The 23313-nt window shown below is 41.5% G+C and overlaps 1 protein-coding gene across 4 annotated transcripts in view; it reads left to right on the forward strand.

Annotated features, from left to right (window-relative positions):
- The window catches only part of LEF1 (lymphoid enhancer binding factor 1), a 118463-nt gene that overhangs the window by 76798 nt on the left and 18352 nt on the right, over positions 1-23313 (forward strand). For 2 of the 4 annotated variants that reach the window (XM_067735369.1, XM_067735370.1), the window contains exons 4-9: positions 2135-2267; positions 8863-8953; positions 10571-10654; positions 12742-12864; positions 13876-14038; positions 19574-19681. In XM_067735369.1, the coding sequence (XP_067591470.1) occupies positions 2135-2267; positions 8863-8953; positions 10571-10654; positions 12742-12864; positions 13876-14038; positions 19574-19681 (702 nt within the window). The remainder of the gene's footprint in view (positions 1-2134; positions 2268-8862; positions 8954-10570; positions 10655-12741; positions 12865-13875; positions 14039-19573; positions 19682-23313) is intronic. The other 2 variants (XM_067735371.1, XM_067735372.1) reach the window with 1 other exon arrangement.

Consider the following 23313-nt stretch of genomic DNA (forward strand, 5'->3'; position numbering starts at 1 on the left):
CTTATGAAACTTCTGAAAAATGAAACTCAAAGCAGTTATTCTAAACTATAGTTGAAATATATTCATTTTAGCATTTGGGTGTTGCGATTTTTGCTGTCTTTAAAAGGGTTTATAATAATAATATCGTCACACCCACCCGCCTCCCACTTCCTCTAGCATCCTAAATATTTAAGAAGCATCCCTTTAGCATTCTAAGTATTTAAGAAGCTCATTCTGTGTATTTGACAAACTGCATGACTAACCCTTGAAAAGCATTGAAAGATTTTTTTTTAACCGTTTACACATTTATGTGCATAGATGTCTGTGCAGAAGTGTAGGGAGAAGAGGCATGTGGCTTTGATAATGGTGCTCTATTTAATAAATGCCAAGGGCTATGTGAGCTACGCAAGTTCTGCCATTAGAGGGAAGCTGATAATTATAAAATAGGGGAAAGTCTAGTATGGATATTATGTTATTGTCTAAAAAAGTGTGATTTTTTTTCCCCTTGCTTTTTTTTCTTCGTAAGTTTCTTTTGGGCGCAGGTTGTAATGATAGGGTGTAGAGAATTACTATTACTAACTGTAAAGAGAATTAAGTGTTACTAGTATGATTATTCCTAATTTTCCTGAGAGGATGGTTTTTCCTGTTGGAGCCACGTACCGTTTATACCTAATTTGTAAAAAAAAACATGAAATAATCAGAGTACATCATAGGTGCAGCCACCACACACAAGTGTGTTATGGGCCCTCAGCCATTCAGATATGTCCCTACATTTTAAGCAGTTTACACTGTGCAGTTTTCAGGCACTTACATTTTTTTAATATTTGTTTTAAACAGATATTTGTTTCCGGAGAAAGTGATTTCGTGTGCATTTTAGTCTGTAGCACAGTAACAGTCTCACTATTTCAAACTGGCTGTGGTGAAGGCATGTCTGAACTAGTGAATGAGAGAATAGTTACAATTCATTACAGTCTATTCCTCTTAAATTCACAAGTTACTTGTTACGGTAGTGTTTCTAAATAGAGATCTTCCCGAGACTGCTTTAACTAGGAGATGAATTTAAAATCAGGAACGTATTTTGCATGTATATAATTGTGTCGAGTTTACTCTCTTGGAGGGGGGTGGGTAGAGTTCCTTTTGAAACAATCCCCTGATTAGGTTAAACTGCCTGAATCTTGTTTATATTACTGATTTGCTTTGTAGGCACTTTCTTGGGGGCGGGGTGGGGGGCGGGGTCAACTTTAGCCAAACAAAAGAATTCCAGATTTCAAATTGATGAGGTCCAGATAAATAACCTGAACCTCTAAAACGGGTTACTGTTTTAGAATTCCAAATTAAGTAATAAAGTTTACTTTTAAACACATAGAAGACATATAAAATATGTTAAAATATAAAGGCTAACAAGTTAGAGTGTTCTGACAAGCCATATTTCACATTACGCAGTTAAGCTCAAGATTGGGAACTTGCTCTTATCAATTAAGACTTCTAGAAACTAAAGAACCTGAAGATGAACTGAGCAGCTCTAAAGCTTAATGAATGATGGTCATGCTTGATTGACCAAACTATAAAACTATATGGTATAATGTGGTTCTTAAAGATGTACAACTCTAGAATGACGAATTTTATAAACTAAGGTGATACCAATACAGCAGATTTATATATACTGGGTTGTTTTAAAAGTTGCCCTTCAAGTTGACAATATTTATTCATTTATGTATTCTTTGAACAATATTTATTGAGTGCCTTTTTTATGCCGAACATATATAATGAATAAAGAGTTTATAAAACATTCACAACTTTTGCTCCAGTAGCTCTTTGCTGACTTTCACCTGAGGAGATGATCCAAAAGGGGAGTGTACATGTGTACGTTTAGAACTTAACGTCATATGGAATAATAGTGACCAACCTAAATCTCCAAAGGGGCCTTGGTTAAATAACTGGTTGTTTCTCGGTGGGATATTCATGTACTTGAGTCCCGAACATGAGAAAATCCTGACGATCTAAGTGAGTAGAGCAGACGATTCAGTCGTCCAGGTCTGGAGAGGATTCTCGGGTTGTGCTGGTGCCCAGTGACCGCTGTTGTGTGACTTCTGCGGGGAGAGGAGACAGGAGCTGGGCGTCCATATTAACGGCTGTCCTTGTGGTTACTTTGCAGTCAAATAAAGTGCCCGTGGTGCAGCCGTCCCACGCAGTCCATCCTCTCACCCCCCTCATCACTTACAGCGACGAGCACTTTTCTCCAGGATCACACCCGTCACACATCCCGTCGGATGTCAGCTCCAAACAAGGTGAGAGCCCTGCCTCCCTCCCCAGGCCGCTTTGGATAAGCAAGGAGCCTCATCTCATCAGTCTGAGCGACCTCACAAGTGCCTCCGCACATGTCACTGGGTGGGTCATAATACATTTGTAGGAGATGAGAGGAATTTATTTGATAGCAATTTCTTTTTTTTTTTTTCATCTTTATGGGAGTATAATTGCTTTACAATGGTGTGTTAGTTTCTGCTTTATAACAAAGTGAATCAGTTATACATACACATATATCCCCATATCTCCTCCCTCTTGCATCTCCCTCCCTCCCACCCTCCCTATCCCACCCCTCCAGGTGGTCACAAAGCACCGAGCTGATCTCCCTGTGCTATGCGGCTGCTTCCCACTAGCTATCTACCTTACGTTTGGTAGTGTATATATGTCCATGCCTCTCTCTCGCTTTGACACAGCTTACCCTTCCCCCTCCCCATATCCTCAAGTCCATTCTCTAGTAGGTCTGTGTCTTTATTCCTGTCTTACCCCTAGGTCCTTCATGACATTTTTTTTTCTTAAATTCCATATATATGTGTTAGCATACGGTATTTGTCTTTCTCTTTCTGACTTACTTCACTCTGTATGACAGACTCTAGGTCTATCCACCTCATTACAAATAGCTCAATTTCGTTTCTTTTTATGGCTGAGTAATATTCCATTGTATATGTGTGCCACATCTAATAAGCATACAAGAATTTGTTGTTGGCTTCTTTTCTTTTCAGGATTAAAAAAAAAGAAAACAGAACAAAAATATTGAAGGGTCATTTCAAAGTGACAGCTCTGATGATCTATGATCACAGTGTAAACCAATATGTTGTGAAAATATATTACAAATTCAGTCCTCAGTGCCCCCTGCCGTATTTGTTTATTTTAGCATGTACTAGGTGTTGATGATTGTGTTTAAAAAAAAAAAAGGTAGAAAAGGGACAAAGTGGGAGATTGTTTTTTCCTCAAATGTTACCTTTTTGAGCCTTTTGTGATTTCTTTTGGTCTTTATATCCCTGTTGTGTTTTCTCCTCTCTTTGTTGTTTCCCAGCACCAATTTAGATATAAATATAATTAAAATACAAAACCATCTCTGTCTAAAGTCAAGCAACATGAGTCTTATTTTGCTTCTCTACATTATTACCAAGTTCTGCTTCTGTATCATTTACAGAGAAACACACATCATAAGCAGTCTGAAAAATCAAGACACCTGTTTTCTAACCTGATGGGTGTGTGTGTGGGTTCATTGTCAGACACAAAGCTCGGGTTCCCCAAGCCTTCTGGTCATGTCAGCTTAGAGCAGACTTTGAGGGGGAGTTTGTTCACAGCATAGCCCTTATTCTTCCCACGTACATACATACTTGGACCTCAACGGGCTCTTTAGACATTCAAAATAAAGGGTCCTGTAAAGCCACATGAAGGCAGAGAATGTATATAGGGTCAAATGTGCCACCTCCAGCACTTCACCCGTGTGTCCAGGCCTATCTTTGATCGATAGTGAACAACAAAATATAGTAAGTATGTAAAAAAAAAAGTGGAGTTCAGAGGCTGGGTGTTTTTCCCACTGCTGTGAACACTTCTAGGTTAAATATGTATCATGTTCATTTCCCACCTTTATTAAAAAGACGACTGTTTGAGGACTTAGTTACTGTTGGACTTCGCTTGAGTGGAGCCCAGGTACCTTTACTTAGAGAAGGCAGAAATCATCAAGGCCGATGTTTCTGGGTTTGTCTCTGTTTTATTCCTCATTTCCAGTCCTTCCTCTCCTCTATTTCCTTTTGTCAAGGACCTCCAAAGAATAAGAAACATCAGAGACAGGTCTGTGAATATGTAGTGAGAAAGGGAATTAAAATAGGCATCTTAGGAAGAAGGCTGAGTTTGAGAGGGAAGCTCAAGAATATGACCTTGGCCGTGGCCAAGGGGGACCATATGACGAATATGACCTTGGCCGTGGCCAAGGGGGACCATATGACCAATATGACCTTGGCCGTGGCCAAGGGGGACCATATGATCAATATGACCTTGGCCTCTGAGGACCATAAAGATGCGGGTGACAGTTAAAGATAGATATAAAAGCCCCGAACAAGCTATTAGCAAAAATAATCCAACAGCATGTTTTATTTAGTTTTAAACCGTTTATCTACTTAACAATTACATAGTACTTACTATATCCCAGTCCCTGTTCTGAGCACTTTGAAACGGACTTGTTTAAAAGAATAACATTATAAAAATTTTTAAAGGAGTAACACATGATGGTTCAGAAGTTGTTCTTTCAGGAATTCTAGGAGAGTTCAATTTTTTGTTTTGTTTTGGTTTATACAAATATTTATTTATTTATTTTGGCTGCGCCAGGCTTTAGTTGCGGGATGCGTGCGGGATCTAGTTCCCCAACCAGAGGTGGAACCTGGGCCCCCTGCATTGGCAGCGCGGAGTCTTACCCACTGGACCACCAGGGAAGTCCCTAGGAGAGTTCAGATTTTTGAAACAGACAATTTTCTGACTAGCTACCAATTACAATTACACTTTCTCTTCTGTTTCCATATCTTACGGCTACCCTACCTTGCTAATTGTACTTTATATCATTACTCCTCAAACTTTTTTATTTTAAACAAACTTTTTAGAACTAGAGAAGGGACTAGTGGGCATGAACAGAAATTGTCTGCTTGCAGTTTCTTTGAAGTATCTTGTCCTAAAAATTCGTGTGATTTTTGCATTCTACTCCATACACAGTCTACATTTGTTTTAATATAAAAATCCTGTTTTTAATTACTTTTTTTGTCGTGGACTTCATGTACCTCATCACCGTGTAGTTAGGGGGATATAAAACCTTGGTTTAAAAAGAACTAATTTTTTAAAAAGTACTAATTTACATGATTTTGAGTTCATATCATTATATTTGGGTACCTTGATCACCAAAAAATAAGTATGAGGGAAAAAAAAGTCTAAGGCTTACTGGATCTCTTGCATTTACTCTCTTTTCTCTCCTTTCTGCCTGCCTTTTGGTACCACCAAAAGGTGGTACTGAGTTGCTGATTTCAAAGTTCCTTGGGAAGCTGGCTAGCTCTATCCCCCCCAAATCCAAAAAAAAGAATATCGTGTTCCTACTCTAACCCTAGATGGAATTATCCGATAAATATAAACTGCTTGTCAGCAGAACCCATTCTCATTTGTAGGAAAATAACTTTAGGTTAATTTCCTATTAGGAAGCGTATTAGGTTTTACGTTTCCCTCAGTATGTGTTTTGGGATAGGGTGCGGGGTGCAGGTGTGTAGGTGTAGTTAGTTGTAGGAAAAGCAAGGGAAGCTAATACCCCTCATTTTGTTCCACTCATTGTGTCTGATAAAAATGTTGAAAGAGCTTTTAAGAAATACTGGGTTTATGTACCTGTTTATATGTTTTGTATCCTTATAAATAACAACAAACACTCAACATAGTGCTTATACTATATACCAAGCACTTCTCAGTATTACATACGAATGCATTTATTCCTCACAACAACACTTATTTCATTTTCATTCTGATTTTACAGAATAATAATTAAATAACTTCCTCAAGACCATATAGCTAGTGAGTGGCAGAATGACTGTATCCATGCAGTCTGACACCAGAATCATTTTGGCTGTGTTTATAAAAGTTATTTATAAAAGTTTAAAATTTTTTTAAGGATATACTGCATAGAGCCTCCAGAGTATAGTTAAGTGTTCAATAAATACTCATTAAATGAATGACGTGAAATGTGTCTGAAGTACCGCAGGAGTCGGTAGAGGGGCGCACACTTCTAGGAATCTTTGGAAACGGGATCTTAAAACAACAATAAGCTATTTAGAAAACACAGATCCACTTTCTTCTACTCACGTAATGACCTAAGCCACATCATGTACGTACGTGCAAAACGGTTATCCTACTGACCCAGCATGGGGAATGGGTCCATTTATTTCACCTGTTCATTTGTTTAGTCACTCAGAAGTATATTCAGAGCCTCGTCCGGAGACAGCCATAGTTTGATGCACAGATGGGGAAAACACGGTCTCTTTTTTTCCAAGCAGTGTACGAGGCTCAGGCAGGAAATCATTTGTACAACCTCACTATAAAGCCAAGTGAAGACTATCTTAAGTACCATGTTAAAAGTACAAATGAAATGTTGTAAATTCAAAGAAGAAAGATTTCTCAGAGCAATAAAAGTTAGAGAATATTCCATGAGAGAGAGGTATCTGAAATATGAGTAGACTTTTAATAGGAAGAGTCAAATTAAATACCCAGCGTAGGAACTAGCATGTAGCAGGTGCTAAGTAAATGGTAGTTCCCGCCTTTCTTCTTAAGCAGTGAAACCAAATGCAGCTAGTTTGTATTTTTTGTTCTGTCAGATTACTCCCACACAGAATCACTGGTTCAGCCTTCTCAGTGTACTCAGAACATGGACTAGAGTGGAGAGCAAGCTTTCAAGCTTGTCTGCTTAGAGACATGAGATTGAAAGCAGGCTACTTCTCTGCATCCCAGAGATAAGATCCCAGGACAAATCGCATTTTTTAGGTACCTGAACCGTCACTTCACCTCTCCAACAAAGGGATTAAAGGAGACAATTCAGACAATTCCATCTCTAATTACGATTTTCAAGTTCAAATTTCCGCAAAGTTTTCCAAGTTCTTCTGAGTTGGCCTGGTTTTTCTTTTCAAAACGGAGCAGCCCCCCTGCAGAACCTGAGGCTTGGAGAGGTATCAGAGTGTCAGAGTGAGGGAGGCAGCGAGTTGGAGAAACTTCCCTGTGATTCTGATACGTCAAGAATCACCACTGTAGGCACCCCTGCTGCCCCTACCTCCCCAGACCCAAGAAAAAAAATCCCAGAGTATGAAACTTGGGGTCTACTGTGACCAAAAGAAGCAGTATTTCTCGCTTTAAAAAAAAGGGAGATTTGATGGTAACTCTGCTAAGGTGAACTTCCAGCTTCCAAAAACCAGCTGCCAGTGGTTCTGCTTCAGTGGGAGAGAGTGGATCCGCAGAATGCCCTGGGTCCCATTGTACGCAGTGCTCCTGGTGAATTGATGATATAAAGGAGTTAAAAGAATACTCATTAAATTTGAAAGTGATAAGAGATCAAAAAAGGAGATTTTAGACTATTCTTTTTAAAACAGTAAAACCTCAGATGATCTCCTGTAAACTCTCTGTTAAGAGAAAGATTAAAGACCTTTCTCTGAGAGTTGAGAAAGAGTGTGTCCTAACTTCAAAGTCAAATTAACATCCACTTTGAAGGCGACACTTCTTAAGCCATTCCCATATGCTCAAGGCCTTCAGTATCTTTTAAGATCCAAATGAAATTCATAAACATTTTAAATAGTAAAAAAAAAGCAGCATACTTAAAGGGCATCTTCTGTATACTCACCTAATTTGCATACCGGCTAATATAATTACAGCCACTGAATGCATATGCTGGGTGTTAAACCTGGGAATGTGTCTTTGCACGTGGTAATGGCCTTTTAAAGCCAGATTAGATATGTAAAGAAACTCATGTGGCTCTTTTCTGTTCCGAAGCACTTTCCCCCAAATCTAAATCTAAGTTTTTATTTTGCATTTTTATGTGTGCGTCTTAGCCCTTCTTTTCTGTACCCAAGGTAAGATATAAACAAAGAGGTGTCATCTGGGACTAGGATTAGGTACAATCTTCAGGTGTTTTTTTTTAAATTTTTTTTTTATTGCGGTACGCGGGCCTCTCACTGTTGTGGCCTCTCCCGTTGCGGAGCACAGGCTCCGGACGCGCAGGCTCAGCGGCCGTGGCTCACGGGTCCAGCCGCTCCGCGGCATGTGGGATCTTCCCGGACCGGGGCACGAACCCATGTCCCCTGCATCGGCAGGCGGACTCTCAACCACTGCGCCACCAGGGAAGCCGCTTCAGGTGGTTTTTACAGTTATAGGGCAGTGTGCTCCAGGGAGTGTGAGCTCAAGAAACAATTTGGTGGCACTCTCATTTTCTGTGGAATACAACTAATCCAGAACAGCTTGACCTTGGAGCCCAGAGGACTCAACTTGATGAAGAGCTTAGCTGGAGCTGAAGTGGCAGAGACCAAATGAATCATATCAAGTACGACCATTATGGGGCTGAAGATGATTTCTAATTAATCTTTGATCCTCTGAGGTATCACATTTCCCAAATCTACGTGTCCATAAGGGAGCCAGTGAAAATCTGAAAGTAGCAATTTACCTAATCCTTGAACACCATGGCGGGCCTTCTACTTATAAAGGGCTGTCATTTTCCATTCTACACAGAAACAATTGTCTACCCTTCTCCTGACCAAAGTGATATTATAATGAGGGCAAACTAAATAATTTTAAAGTCTTATTTTGATGCCCGTTTTACTAGCAGCATATTTACTCTTTCAGGAGCTCCTCAAGATGTACTACCTTACTGCCTGTTTTCTCAGATGCTGAAATCTTGAGAAAAGTTAACAAACTGACTTCTGTTAAATGGATCTGAAAAATAAATACTGTTTCATTCTAGAGCTTAAGTATTAATGACATCACGCATTTGCTTGCCTTTCTATTTCTCTTAAAGTCGAATGTCCTATGAATCTGAAAACTCTACCTCTCTGTTGTTCTTTTTAACAGGCATGTCCAGACATCCTCCAGCTCCCGAGATCCCTACCTTCTATCCCCTGTCTCCGGGTGGTGTTGGACAGATTACCCCACCTCTTGGCTGGTAAGATCCTTCCTGCAACATTTAGCCAGGCGTTTGAACACGTGTTCTTCTACTTCCCATTCGTGGAAATTAGCTTTATGAATGATAACACTGGAGTTGAAGAAACTTCACATCAACAAGCAAGGTGCTAACTTTATTTCATTTCAATTTAAAAGATTAAAAAACATACAGACTTTGAAATGGATTGAATTCGTTTGCTAATATGTGTAGAAAATGGCTGTGTAGCATTTGCTTTGAAGCTTATAGTTTTATGGATTCAATTTGTGGCTTTGGGCATTTGCTATGCCTGTACAAAGTGTTCAGTGTGGATTTTTCTTTTCTAGTTCTTTATGAACAACTTATATTTTTGAAACATAACCTTAGATGTATTGAATATCGATCTTTGCTTATAAATGGGCAAGTGAGATAAATGACAGATAACTAGGGAGAAATGCAAGTGCAAAAGCATCTTTTGAATTTTAATAAAATAAGCACCAGTTTGAGTTCAGAGGCGTGAAAAACTGATGTTTGGACTTCTCTTTTCAGAATCCAAATGCTGTCTATTTTGTTATTTCTGAAAAATCCGTAACATTCCTTTCAAATTTTTTTAATTGTAAAGGTAAAGGAAAAGAAATGTATTTAGGGAAGAAAGAATCACTGCATGTGATGTAGCCTGTTTTTGTCATTTTATTGTTAGCGTGAGGCTTTCCCTGTTCCCACTTCCCTTCCTCTCCTCTCCCCACCGCTCACTCCATGGACAGAGCGCTGCAACTTCAGCAGATATTTTCTCTCCTTTCTTCATCTGGCTCTCAGTCCCCACAGCTCCCACGTCAAGGCCCCAGTTTCCCTACCTTGACATCCTTAGATTATCTCTTCTTCATAAGGAGGCTCATCCTGCCATGGAAATTCCAGCTTTCTCTCTTCTCTTTGCATTAAATCTCTCAGTCAATAACTCTGTCTGAATTTAATTGATTATGCAGATATTTTCAAAGCTCCATCAATTATTCTCTCTGAACTTAGCTACTCAGGGGCAATAATCCTGGGCCGAGTTGCATCAGTGGCATCTGGAAATAAAGACCGTGTAAATGCAAAGTGTGAGATGTAGGAAAAGCAGAGGGAGAGATGGAATTCTCAGAGGAGAGAGAAAATAACTCCGATGAATCGATCTTTTATTTCTTCCCTGTAGCATGGATATATAAGGGGGGGGAGTGCAGCGTTTTAAAAACTTTGTTCATTTTTATATAAACTTTTATTTCCTTCTTTCTTCCCTTCCCTGAAATGCTCAAAGATTCTGATAAAGAATCTACTAACCTAAAAGGAGTATCTCACCATTCTCAGGTTCTGTTATATTCAGTAAAAACATTGTTTACCTGTTGTTCAGAGCATTCGTGGGGATGGGAGAGGGGAAGGGATAGATGACAGGTCGTTCACGGACTGCGGTGGGAGATTTCCTTCAAGGCAGACGATGCTTTGGTTGGGCGGAGGGTGTCCAGGAAGGGAAGGAGCCGGGTGACTGAAGCAATGCCCTGGTAACACTCCCCCCAAATTCTGGTTGAGTTCCTCCCCTCCTGAAACTCTTACTGCTGGTTGGTAAGTCATGCTTTGTCATTGATGGGTTCCTTTCTTCTGTGACCTCAGGCAAGGTCAGCCTGTATATCCCGTCACGGGAGGCTTCAGGCAACCCTACCCATCCTCCCTGTCAGTCGACACTTCCATGTCCAGGTAGGTGGAGGTGGAACCGGGGCGCTCCAGGACAGGCTGCCCTTCCTGCGCTTGCAGCTCGCGCGCCTCTGCTTGCCTCTCGGTCCTGGCCGGGCGGGTGCACGGCTCGGCCCGCGCGTCTGTCTGCGCAGGGTGCCTGGCTCCCACACTAGGCGTCCCGGAGGGTCCTTCCCCAGCAGCGCCAGCCACGCCCACCAGGGGGATGGACTCGGCCGCCCCGGGAACCCGCGTCTCCCTCCAGAAGACTTCGCTGCCGCCTGACTGTGGGACGGGAAACGTCCCCAGAGGGGACATTATCAGAAGAGCTTGTTCGATTCAAAATATGATGGGGGTGGGGTCGGGGGGGAGAATAGAGACTGGTTTGATCTGAGTTTTCTAATTTGCTCTCTATGAGGAAAGTTGTAGCAGTTTCACGTGCCAGTGTTTGAAAACGCCCAGTCTAGAGCCTTCGGGACCAAGGCCGTCGGAAGAGAAGGGACGGTGCTCACAGGCTGTCAGGCTATACGGGGCTGCGTGTCCTAGTGTGTGAATCAGGCCCCGTGTGGACACGTTGGTGCAAGCGAAGCTCTGTGAGGTCTGCTGTGCCACACCGCTGTGTGTAATGCTTTTGCCTCTGGAAAGGATGGCTTCTGTGCCCTGTGCTTTGATGTACACACACATTTGTGGTGTGTCATCTGCGTGTTCAATGTGGCTTTTTCAAGGGAGCTAGCATTAACATGCTAGAAGTCAAACTGTTGGGTTAGTAACTGGTTGTGAATCTTTACTTTTTACATCGGTAGGAAATTCGCAGTTTTCTGTGGCGAATTTCAGCTTTTTAAGAAACGTTATTTTTTCAGTAGGTTGTAAATCTAGCTGATTGCGAGAGGATGAAATTATTATCCTTCCCCCCAAATCTCTCTGTACACTTTTTTTTAACATTGTAAGAATTGTGTGACGACGGGATTTTCTCACGGGCAAATAACCAGCATCATGTATTTTTGCAAATGGTACAGTTAGCAGAGCATGATGATTTGATCAAATGTTTGTATTTTTCCCATGCCTCCTTAATTTTTAAAAATTTGTTTCTGAAATATTACATATCCAAGCAGAGTCCCTTCTTTCCTTCCCAGAAGAAGGAATTAACTGTACAGGCGGCGATGAAAAGACCTGAGAAAGTTGTTTTTGTTGAATTAAATTGTTGACTTTAAAAGAGCTTGAAAAACAAAAATTTCTAAAGCGTATCCAAATTTATCCAAAGAGCTTGTTGAAAGTACTGTCTTCATTTGTTTTATTTTTCTTGCATGGCAGTTTCCCTCCTTTGTGTTGGATGGTAGTTGGATATTTTAAGATTTGTTTAATGCTCTACAAGTATACTCTGGGAAAAAGCCTTCATTTTAGCATACGTAGTTTTTACCTTGAAGCAGAACTGTATCCTTCCCTTTAATTAGATCCTTCCCCTTAATTTTGTTATCGGTTTTCCATTAGGCCAGATCTCTCAAACACTACTTTCTTTATGTGTAGAAAATTATTTGGGGTGATGTTGATGGTGACCTTATTAAATTGGGGACTGAACAAATCTTCCTGTCCCCTGTCTTCTCAATTGTTCTCTCCTAGTATTAGGAAAAAAGCCAACAGGAGAAGAAGACTCTTAATGTGAAGGTTTGCTTAGGAATGTAGACAGAGAATTGAAAATGTGATGTCTTTCAATTTTTTAATCATTTAAAAAGCTAAATCTTAATATAGTGTTATATTTCCAGTAATTGTTCTTGAAATTCTTCTCTGAAAACTGCTTTGCAAGAAAAGTGACTCACTTTTTTTTTTTTTTTTTTTTTAAATCCTATGGCCTAGAGCCCTCCCAGGAGAAATGCCAGATTGTACCATTAGCTTGAAAAAAAATCTGTGAGGTGGCACGTAATTATAAATATTTTCCACCTGAATACAGAAAGGAAAGAAATTAATCATCAGCCTGCTCTAACTTAGAGTTAATACTTCTGCGTGTGAAGGTGTGTTTTCACTGTCAGCCAATAGCAGTCAGTGGGTTGTTTGGAAATTCTGTCTAGCTTTCGCTACAGCGGTACATTTTGTTTTCTTGTCTTTCCTTCTTTTAGGTTTTCTCATCACATGATTCCTGGTCCTCCCGGTCCCCACACAACTGGCATCCCACATCCAGCTATCGTAACGCCTCAGGTCAAACAGGAACACCCGCACACTGACAGCGACCTAATGCACGTGTAAGTGTGCCCCGTCTTCACCCGCGCGTGCCTTATGGTACTAAGGACTTAAACCACACAGTTTCTTCTCTTTCGCTGCTGTTGAATCTGCCCCCTGTCTGTTATTACGGAAATCAGTGTAGCCCCGCCTCAGAAGCTCTGTCCTCAAAAGCTTGATTCTCACTGCTCTGGTTCTGGGTCTGAGATTGAAGAGGAGCACAGACCTCAAAAGATCCAGGGAAACTCACCAAAGGGGGGTGACCTTCAGAGCATAGCGACTGAGTAACTTGAGCGGTTTAGCCATTTACTCCAAGGCTTTAATTGGGTTCCGATTCTTGAGGAGCACGGGAGCGAAGTAGATTGGAGGGTTCAGTGCATTTCCTTCTAGAAAGGCAGTCACCCTGCATCAAGGCTTCAAGAGCACAGAATTCAAGGGAAAGGGGCAAACCAAGCCCAGGATTTCCTGTCGGGCCAGGGTCATCCCAGGCTGCTACAGCAGGGCTAGATTGTCCGAAGAGATTAGTAATTGAGTTTCTTAATCTAGGGTTTGTACTGGGATGGGAGGATGGATGGGGTGGCAGGGAGGACGTGATCGTCCATAAAACCCCTGCAAATACGGGCAAAACCAGTGTGCGTGTGTTTGGGGGAGAGAGTCTAAGGTTTCATTAGCTTCTCAGAGGGGCCGTTGACCCCCAAAAAGTTAAGAACCTCAGTTCTGGAGGAGGACTGACCCCCCGCACTGTATGTTCAGCTTTTCCCGAGGTGACCAAGGAGCATCTAAAAGCTTAGATGGAACATCTTCACAGGCCCATTTCCATGTTGTGTTCACCCCTTCTATAGCTATAGGTAAACTTCCTCATCCACAAGGAGTTGATGAGGTGCTCTTCTCAGTTGCTGGTGTTCTGGGGGCTTACAGAGAGCCCAGAGGGTGGTACCAGCCTGAGCTGGACTCGTGGCGTAAGCAGATGCTCTGCTTCTCTCCTGCCATGTCTTCCTTACTGGGCTCACCTCTTCCCCACCCCCGCCCTTTAGGAAGCCTCAGCATGAACAGAGGAAGGAGCAGGAGCCCAAGAGACCTCACATCAAGAAGCCTCTGAATGCCTTTATGTTATACATGAAAGAAATGAGAGCGAATGTCGTAGCGGAGTGCACCCTAAAGGAAAGTGCCGCTATCAACCAGATTCTAGGCAGAAGGGTAAGTAGTGGGATGGTCTGCAGATGTTCACGGTAACCACGGAACCTCTTCAGTAACATCTGCCCGAATGCACTTACATGCCAGGTAGTCATAGAATCATTGTATAGTCACCAGCCACCGCCATTCGGGGAGTAACAGAGAGAGCACGACAGCCTTTAGGAGGAGTAAATGATACAGTGCCTTGTAAGCAACTGAGATGGTACCTGGCACATAGAAAACTTCCTGAAAATCATAACTGTTTGTCCTATTATCATTCTTTAAACAAATATATCTTGAGTGTCTTTTAGGTACCAGGCACTGTGGTAGGCATTAGATAATTATTGCTGAATAATATAGATGTAGTGCTTGCCCTCGTAGAGCTTGAAGTTTTGTGACAGGATACAGATATTAGACAAATAATTACCCAGTATATATATAATTAAAATTGTGATAAATATTGTATGAAGAGCAAGGATCTGAGAAAGAACCACAGGGTGGCTGGGGAAGGGCCCACTGAGAACGTAGTTGAGGCCTGAGAGCTGCCTGGGGTTAGCCATGTGATGAACGGGGTGAGGTGAAGCTGTGTGTGTGTGTGTGTGTGTGTGTGTGTGTGTCCGAGTGTGTGTGCATGTGTTGCGTGTGTGTGCGTGCATTGCGTGCGTGTGTGAGTGCGTGTGTGCGTGCGTTGCGTGTGTTGTGTGTGCGTGCGTTGCGTGCGTGTGCGTGCACACTCTGAAGCAGGAAACCACTTAGCCCACCCAGGGGGCTACAGAAAGGCCTGCGGGACCAGCCACGCTTCTGGGTGAACCCTGTCAAGCACATGTCGTCGGCTGCACCTTGCAAGACATAAGCAGATCGTTCCACCTCGAAGCTTTAAATGGAAGAAGTGGCACAGGCCTGAGAAGTCTTTCTAGAAAATTGCTCTCTGAATCTTAACGTGTACATGGGCCAGGTTTCTCGACTGCCTCTCTTTTTGTTGTTGCTTCTTTCACCCATGCGAAGATATTTTTCTGAGCACCTGTCATGTACCAGGAACTGGACTTACAGCTAGGACAGACACTCTTAGATTTCTTTGTCCAGCCACCAGCCCAGAGGCTAGTCAAGTCCTTCCCAGTACTTTTCTCAGGATTGAAATGGGTTTAGTTGGGTATCTGATGGGTGGTGGAGAACATTTGAATTTTTCTAATTCAAATTGCATTTTTCTGTAATTACACTGTAATTTTAGAAATGCTTCATCTTAACTTGTTGATGCTCTTCATATATGTGTGGTAGCTTTTTTTTCTTTCATTTATTTATTTTTGGCTGCGTTGGGTCTTCATTGCTGCGTGCGGGCTTTCTCCAGTTGTGGCGAGCAGGGGCTACTCTTCGTTGCGGTGCGCGGGGCTTCTCATTGCAGTGGCTTCTCTTGTTGCGGAGCACGGGCTCTAGGCGCCTGGGCTTCAGTAGTTGTGGCACGAGGGCTCAGTAGTTGTGGCTCATGGGCTCTAGAGCGCAGGCTCTTTAGCTGTGGTGCACGGGCTTAGTTGCTCTGGGGCACGTAGGATCTTCCCGGATCTGGGATCGAACCCGTGTCTCCTGTGTTGCCAGGTGGATTCTTGACCACTGAACCACCAGGGAAGTCCCGGTAGCTTCTTAAAATATGACCCTGTGTATTTGTTTTTGCAACCTCTCAAGAAATTCATGATTTGCAAATGAACATTCAGGGGAAGGAGGGTCTTGACAACCTTTGTGAGACCTAGAGATCATGTTTTAGCTGTTGTTGATAATTTTTGTCATGTTTGTTACAAACCTAATACATTTCAGCATTCATAACAGAAAACATTTAGGAGATTACCAGTCCACGTGAGGAAGCAGATGGAGGAAAGCAGGCGTTCTTGTATTATCGATTCCTGTTGGAGAGCATAAAAATGCAGCAATTTCCAATCTGCAAGACACCAGGGTTTCAGGGGTGGGATGCAGTGGTAGATTATAGCTCTTTCGGTGCCCTGTGTACAGTACTCTATCTCCCTGTGGATTCTTAAACACTTAATAACAATAATTACAATGATTTCCAAAGCCAGATCATAGCAGATGAGTGATTCCCATCATTTTTGGAAGAATTACTCCTTGAAAGCTTAAAGGCTGATGACGATTTTCCCTGACCCTTTAAAAGAAGAAATCAGAGGAAAAGACGGGTTCTTATTTCCGCTTGTGTAAAACTCTTAGATTTTTTTTTTTTGTTTGTTTGTTTCTTTTTTGAGTTAAAGGTCCATGGTCCTCCAGTGGGAATTATTTTCCTGCTCTATAGAGTTAAGAATATATGAATGTATGCTTCCTCTTTTTAATGCACATTTCCAACAGTTGCTACTTTCTCAGCTCCCTTAACAATCCCCAGATCAGAGCATGTGTCCTAAAGGATGGCTCTCATTTAAGGTCTCTCTCTGGTTTTAATTTGGACACCTGTTTCTATTTATAGATCTCTGAGATCTTTGATTAAGATCAGGTTTTCTATCCTTTCATAACTCCGCCTCTGGCAGGGTAGTCCTTGCTGGTTCTTTAAAGTTCCCAGCTTTAAAATCATGAAGTTTTACATTGGGATAATTAGAATTCTTAATAGTGGGCCTGAAATTCATCCTAGAACATTTGATCTTCTGATTTTTATTCACTTCTACTGTATTTCTAGCATAGAAATGTTCGTTCATATGAATGCATCAAAGTTTTCTACTTCGTATTCTGAATAATAATAACACAAATACTACTTTAAAATAAGCCTTTCGTTTTCAGACCTTCCAGGCTACTAAAGGAAGTCCACTTATTGCATATTTATTGTCAGAATGTCTCTTCAAATTAAATGGGTATTTTCCCCAAAACTTGGTGAATCTTTCAGTAAGCAGAAGAGATGGAAAAGCATTTCTGGTCAATTGTGTTTCAGAAATTCCTGTAAAGAAAGATCATCTTTCTTGTCTGCATCAGACTTTATTCTTGTTTTCAGTGCAAAACTTTAATACATAGTTTCACCTACTGTTTTACTCTGGTAAATGATGTTTCGTTTGTGAATTCGAAATAATATCAAGGAACTAAAAGCAATCTGAGGTAAGCAAGTAAACAGTTTAGTCTGTGGTCTGCTTTTTTTTCTCCTTGAACTTTGCTGTTTTGTTCGCTGGGGTCTTGTCAACCTAAGTTTCCTGCTGTAACTGAAAAATTCATGCTTGTTCATTGACTGCTTGTTTTGGGTAGAAGACCCAACCTCCATACGTATTTGGGAGGTAAGTTCTATTTGCAATGCCAGATTTTCTCAGCAAGTTATAAAGCTGCCATAAATTACCTAAAATTATACCTTAAATTATTTAAGCTTTTTTATACTATAAAATATATTTACAAATAATTATGTTTATAAAAAAGATATCTTTATACTGACATACTGCAGTAGGATGAGAGAGGTTATTTATCAAATGAATAAAGAGATGTACAAAGTAAGACTTCTATCCTTACCTTTTTTCTCTTAGTCTCTTTTTTTGTTGGTGTTCCTTTTGGATAACACTTTGCCTCTCGTTGATCATGTTAGCACCAGAACTGTCTAAACACTAATGATCGGTCTTTTTTTAAAAAAAAGTGTAGGCCGATCTTTTCCGCTGTGCCCAGTTCGGCCTTTTCTCCCTGTGAAGGTCTCTAGGTCAGTACCTCAGGTTTAGAAAAGCTGTCAGTTGACAGAGGCAGTGTGACTTTTCCTGCCTAAACTTCCACTGCTCCCCAGACGTGCCTCCTTAGGCTCCGCTTAACTAATTGTGATTACTCTGTTAGTACGAAGACTTGTGTCTCAGGTAACTTTTCCCAGGTGTTTGGGGTTTTTTGTTGTTGTTGTTGTTTCCTGCCACCTCCCCATCTCCTCTCCCCCCTCCGCCCTTTTTTTTTTAAAAAGAAGAGCATGTTACCTGATTTGCCTTTAGACTCAGGCCAAGTCCCGCTGTGGGTCACGCATCTTACCTTTACACTTCGCACGTATAAAGCAATTAAAAATGAAATCATCTGCTCTATCCAGCACAGAGGCCCTGGCCTTCAGGGGGCTTTTCAAAGGAAATGGAATTGGTTGCCTTGCCTGTAAGCCCCACAGCCTCTGGACAGGAGGGTGGAAGGAGGCCGAAGGTGCTTTAGTGCTCTCCTTGAGATCAGGTTCTTGTTCTTCTAACAGGCAAGAGCAGCAGGTGTTCGTTTTCTTGAGGAGAGCATCCCTGCCATGCTCTGGGGGCTGCATCCTAACCACTGGATCGCTGTCCTGGAGGGCAGCCTTTTCTCGCTCACCAGCCTCTCTCCCTCACTCCTCCTTCCTTTGCCCCAATCCAGTCACACCTTTCTTTTCTTTTTGTCTTATCATTTAAAAAAACAAGAACAGGGTAATTAAAATCAATATGCAGGGTAGAGGTGAATGAGAAAGAATCGCCCAGCCTTTAAGGGGAAGTTAGCAAAATGGGAAGCGACACACCCTAGAGCTGGGAGCCCTGGACTGGGAGCCAGGCTCACACAGAGCGTGTGCGCGTGCATGTGCACGTGTATGTAGCTGCGCAGTGGTGTGGCGTCGGGTCCACCGCCTCTGTGCCGTCACCTCCAGCCAGTGGGTTCCCCAAAGTGCAGCCAGTTCTCCTGGGATGTTCTGGCAACAGATCCTGGCATTTGGGAAGTAGGGGGACCAACTTGGAAACTGCTCCGTGGGGGCCTGGGGTAAGTTGTGTGCAAACACACACAAAGTGCCGGTACAGGCTGCTAAAAATCCCAAACAGCACCTTGCCTGCATAAACTCTTCTGCTCTGTATGATAAATAAATATATGTTACCTAAAGGGAAGTGGAAATTTTGCAGGGTGTCAGCTGCTACGTTCCCCAGATTAGATCCTACGGTCTCAAAGTCTAGATGGCAAAATAAACTTAGTCAGGTTCCTTGTTTTCCATCCGAAGGAAGCTAAAAAACACAGCCATAAAGTGTGCATGTTTGATTACACAGCGTTATCTGTATTCTCCCTATGGACAATTAGTGTTTAAATAAGTGTGACGGGAGGGTGAAGAGACTGAGACAGACTGACTTTTGATGTCTTGCTTTATGGACAGGATCATACGATGAAGGTTTCAGATTCCTCACATGACAGAGTGGGAGAGTGCATGGGAGGTGAGGATATATCTGTGGAAATTACTTCATTTTGCATAAATAAATGGTGCTTGGGCTCAGATGTCAGAATGTGCTGCAAGCTATGAAAAAGGGCTAAGGTGGGTGTTGAGGTTCACCAGTGAATGTTCTCTTTAATTTGTATTGGAGAAGAGAAAGGCTGGGTGACAGGCCATTTCACTTTGGATACTTTGACAGGTTTCATGTCACGTGAGAACAGAATAGAGAAATCAGAGTTTGAGTCTCACTCCAGCCACCGAACTCTAGATGGATTTCTGCGACACGTGGTCTTCTGCCATTTAAAAATAAATCGAAGTTTAAATGCTTAATGTTTTCATTCTTTAGTGTCTGAAATATGAAACATACAATACTGTCGCTGTTTTGTTTTCACTTGATATTTTCCCCCTTCCCCTTTCTTTTTCAGTGGCATGCCCTCTCTCGTGAAGAGCAGGCTAAATATTATGAATTAGCGCGGAAGGAAAGACAGCTACATATGCAGCTCTATCCAGGCTGGTCTGCAAGAGACAATTATGTAAGCACTTTATGCACACGGCTCTCTCCTCTCACTCGTTCTCCCTCTGTGTTGCTCTCGTGAAGGAAATGTGTTGTAGAGTGTAGCTAATGCTGGCACCGTTCTCTATTTTTGAAAGTTAATGAACTTCATAATAAAGATTTCATGGATATATTCCAGTCTGAAAGCTTTGTGCTGTCACTTCTTTTTGGCTATATGCTAATGAAATTTTTAAGTAAAATTTTTTAAATCGAAGAAAACCTTATCATTAAAATGTTGGTGAAAAAGATTTTTTTTGTTTTGGTTTGGTTTTTTTTGTGTGTGTGTGGTACTCGGGCCTCTCACTGTTGTGGCCTCTCCCGTTGCGGAGCACAGGCTCCGGACGCACAGGCCCAGTGGCCATGGCTTACGGGCCCAGCCGCTCCGCGGCATGTGGGATCTTCCCGGACCGGGGCACGAACCCATGTCCCCTGCATCGGCAGGCGGGCTCTCAACCACTGCGCCACCAGGGAAGCCTGAAAAAGATTTTTTTTAAAGCATATAATCTCATCATGTGAAGGCAGCATTAGTAATAACTAGTTACACTACCTTCCAGTATTTTTTCTGTGCATATCTTTTTTTTTTTTTAACATCTTTATTGGAGTATAATTGCTTTGTACAGCGGTGTGTTGTGCGTAGCTTTTTACCTTTTACTTGGATATGTGTGGGTGGGTGGCTGTGTATTACATACGCCTTTGTATCATGCTGCTTGCTCTTATCTATAATAAGCGTTTTTCTGTTACGGCATAGCGTTTCTGTATATCACTTTTAACAGGTATACAGTATTTCACTGAGTGAATGTCACAATTTACTTAACCATTTTTTCCCTGCTTTTTAGACATTGGCTATTTTTTTGTTAATAATTGGAAATTATCCTGCAGTGGATTGTGCGTAACAGTTTTTAGGACTTATTTCTACAGGATAGACTCACAGTAGTGAAATTGTAGTGAAACGCTAGTGAAATTGCTGAGTACAGATTATAAATATTTTAAAGCCTCTTGATATATATTGTTAGATTTCTTTCCAAAATGGATTCTTACAAACAATATATTCCAGTGACTGTTTTGCACAGACTAATTAAAACCGGGTAAAAAAAAACATTTTTTTGTTCGTTTCATATTAACATACCCTGATGCCTATTATATATTTTATTCAGATGGAGTAGGTATTATATTTTTAAGCTGTACTAATTTCATTGGGCATACCTCATTTATAAATACCTCATTTATATTGCCAATTATTTTATTACTTCAGAGTTTGAATACCTTACTCATGTAGTCTTGATACAGCAAAAACTACTGAGAAAGACTGTTATAAGTGATATTAGTTGTATCATATTTTATAGAGGGGAATGATTTTGATTACTTAAGCTCTTAATTTAAAAATTTGAAGATCATTTTCATGTTTCTTGTGAGACGAGCATTCAGAGTGCCCGCTAGGACAGACTTCACATTAAATGGAATTGTCCTTTTTTAAAAGGGCGAGGCACTATGGAGAACAGGATGGAGGTTCCTTAAAAAACTAGAAACAGAGCTACCATACGACCCAGCAATCCCACTACTGGGCATATACCCTGAGAAAACCATCATTCAAAAAGAGTCATGTACCAAAATGTTCATTACAGCTCTATTTACAATAGCCAGGAGATGGAAGCAACCTAAGTGTCCATGGACAGATGAATGGATAAAGAAGATGTGGTACATGTATACAATGGAATATTACTCGCCATAAAAAGAAACGAAATTGAGTTATTTGTAGTGAGGTGGATGGACCTAGAGACTGTCACACAGAGTGAAGTAAGTCAGAAAGAGAAAAACAAATACCGTATGCTAACACGTATATATGGAACCTAAAAAAAAAAAATGGTTCTGAAGAACCTAGGGGCAGGACAGGAATAAAGACACAAATGTAGAGAATGGACTTGAGGACACGGGGAGGGGGAAGGGTAAGCTGGGACGAAGTGAGAGAGTGGCAGGGACATATGTACACTACCAAACGTAAAATAGATAGCTAGTGGGAAGCAGCCGCATAGCACAGGGAGATCAGCTCGGTGCTGTGTGACCACCTAGAGGGTGGGATTGGGAGGGCAGGAGGGAGATGCAAGAGGGAGGGGATACGGGGATATAGGTATGCATATAGCTGATTCACTTTGTTATACAGCAGAAACACACCATTGTAAAGCAATTATGCTCCAATAAAGATGTTAAATAAATAAATTAATTAATTAAAAAAATAGGGCGAGGGTGAAGCCATGAATCAATATGTAAATCAGTGTGTGGCCAGTGTGTGGCCAAGTCACTACTGGTCAGGGTTTGGAGCTTGAACATTGGATACAACTATGACACAGGAAGTAAGAGTCCTCCTTTCGTGACTTGGGAGCAGCAGCTTCATCATCTCTCCTGAACTGTTGTCTTGATTGTTTTAAATAACTACTTGGGTTGGCCAAAAAGTTCGTTTGGGTTGTACTGTAAGATGCTATGGAAAAACCCTAATGAACTTTTTGGCCAGCGCAATACTATATGCCAATGGTCAAGAACTGTCTTAAATGCTTTTTGTGTTATTTTCTAGTCCTTCTAATAATCCTGTGGCATCAACAGTATTATTGTATTTTACAGATGAGGGAAGTTAAATTGTCAGGAGGTTAGGCAATTGGTCCAGGGCCATGTAGTGGCTAAGCTACAGGGGACACCCAGGTCCCCCAGACTTCACAGTCTATGCCATTTCTCTCCTCCTCCAGGTGGACCAGCTCAGTCTTCCGGGACCTTTTTAGGAAGTCTGCTTTAGTTGAAGACTTTTCTCCCTGAACTGGGCTTCCATCCTCTGGGCCGTAATTAGTATTTTCTGGATAGAGCCTTCGTGATGCCCTTTAAGTGGGAAGATCAGTCCCCCACCTAAAGGGTTTCAGAAGTGTCCTCCTCTAACCCCGTCCTGGATCTCTTTTGGATGTGGTTGGCCTTATAGGGAAGAGTGGCCTTCCTTCATTGACCTCTGGGAGAGCTTTGCTGTGCTGTGACTTTGCATAGATTTAGTGTTGTGTGTTGACTATCTCTCTTTTTTTTTTTTTTTTGAAGTATAGTTGACTTACAGTGTTAATTTCTGCTGTACAGCAAAGTGATTCAGTTATACATATATATATATTATTTTTCATATTCTTTTCCATTACGGTTTATCACAGGATACTGAATATGGTTCCCTGTGCTATACAGTAGGACCTTGTTGTCTATCCATCCTATATATAATAGTTTGTATCTGCTCATCCCAAACTCCCAGTCCATCCCTTCCCCATCGCCCCCTCCCCCTTGGCAACCAAAGTCTGTTGTCTACGTCTGTGAGTCTGTTTCCGTTTCATAGATATATGTTCATTTGTGTTGTATTTTTTCAAACTCACCCTTCTTTTTATTTATTTATTCATTTTTGTTTTATATTGGAGTATAGTTGATTTACAATGTTGTGTTAGTTTCAGGTGTACAGCAAAGTGATTCACTTATGCATATACATATATCTATTCTTTTTCAGATTCTTTTCCCATATAGGTTATTGCACAGTACTGAGTAGAGTTCCTTGTGCTATACAGTAGGTCCTTGTTGCTTATCTATTTTATATATGAGTAGTGT

Source organism: Pseudorca crassidens, chromosome 4 (assembly GCF_039906515.1).
Source record: "Pseudorca crassidens isolate mPseCra1 chromosome 4, mPseCra1.hap1, whole genome shotgun sequence".
Taxonomy (NCBI): domain Eukaryota; kingdom Metazoa; phylum Chordata; class Mammalia; order Artiodactyla; family Delphinidae; genus Pseudorca; species Pseudorca crassidens.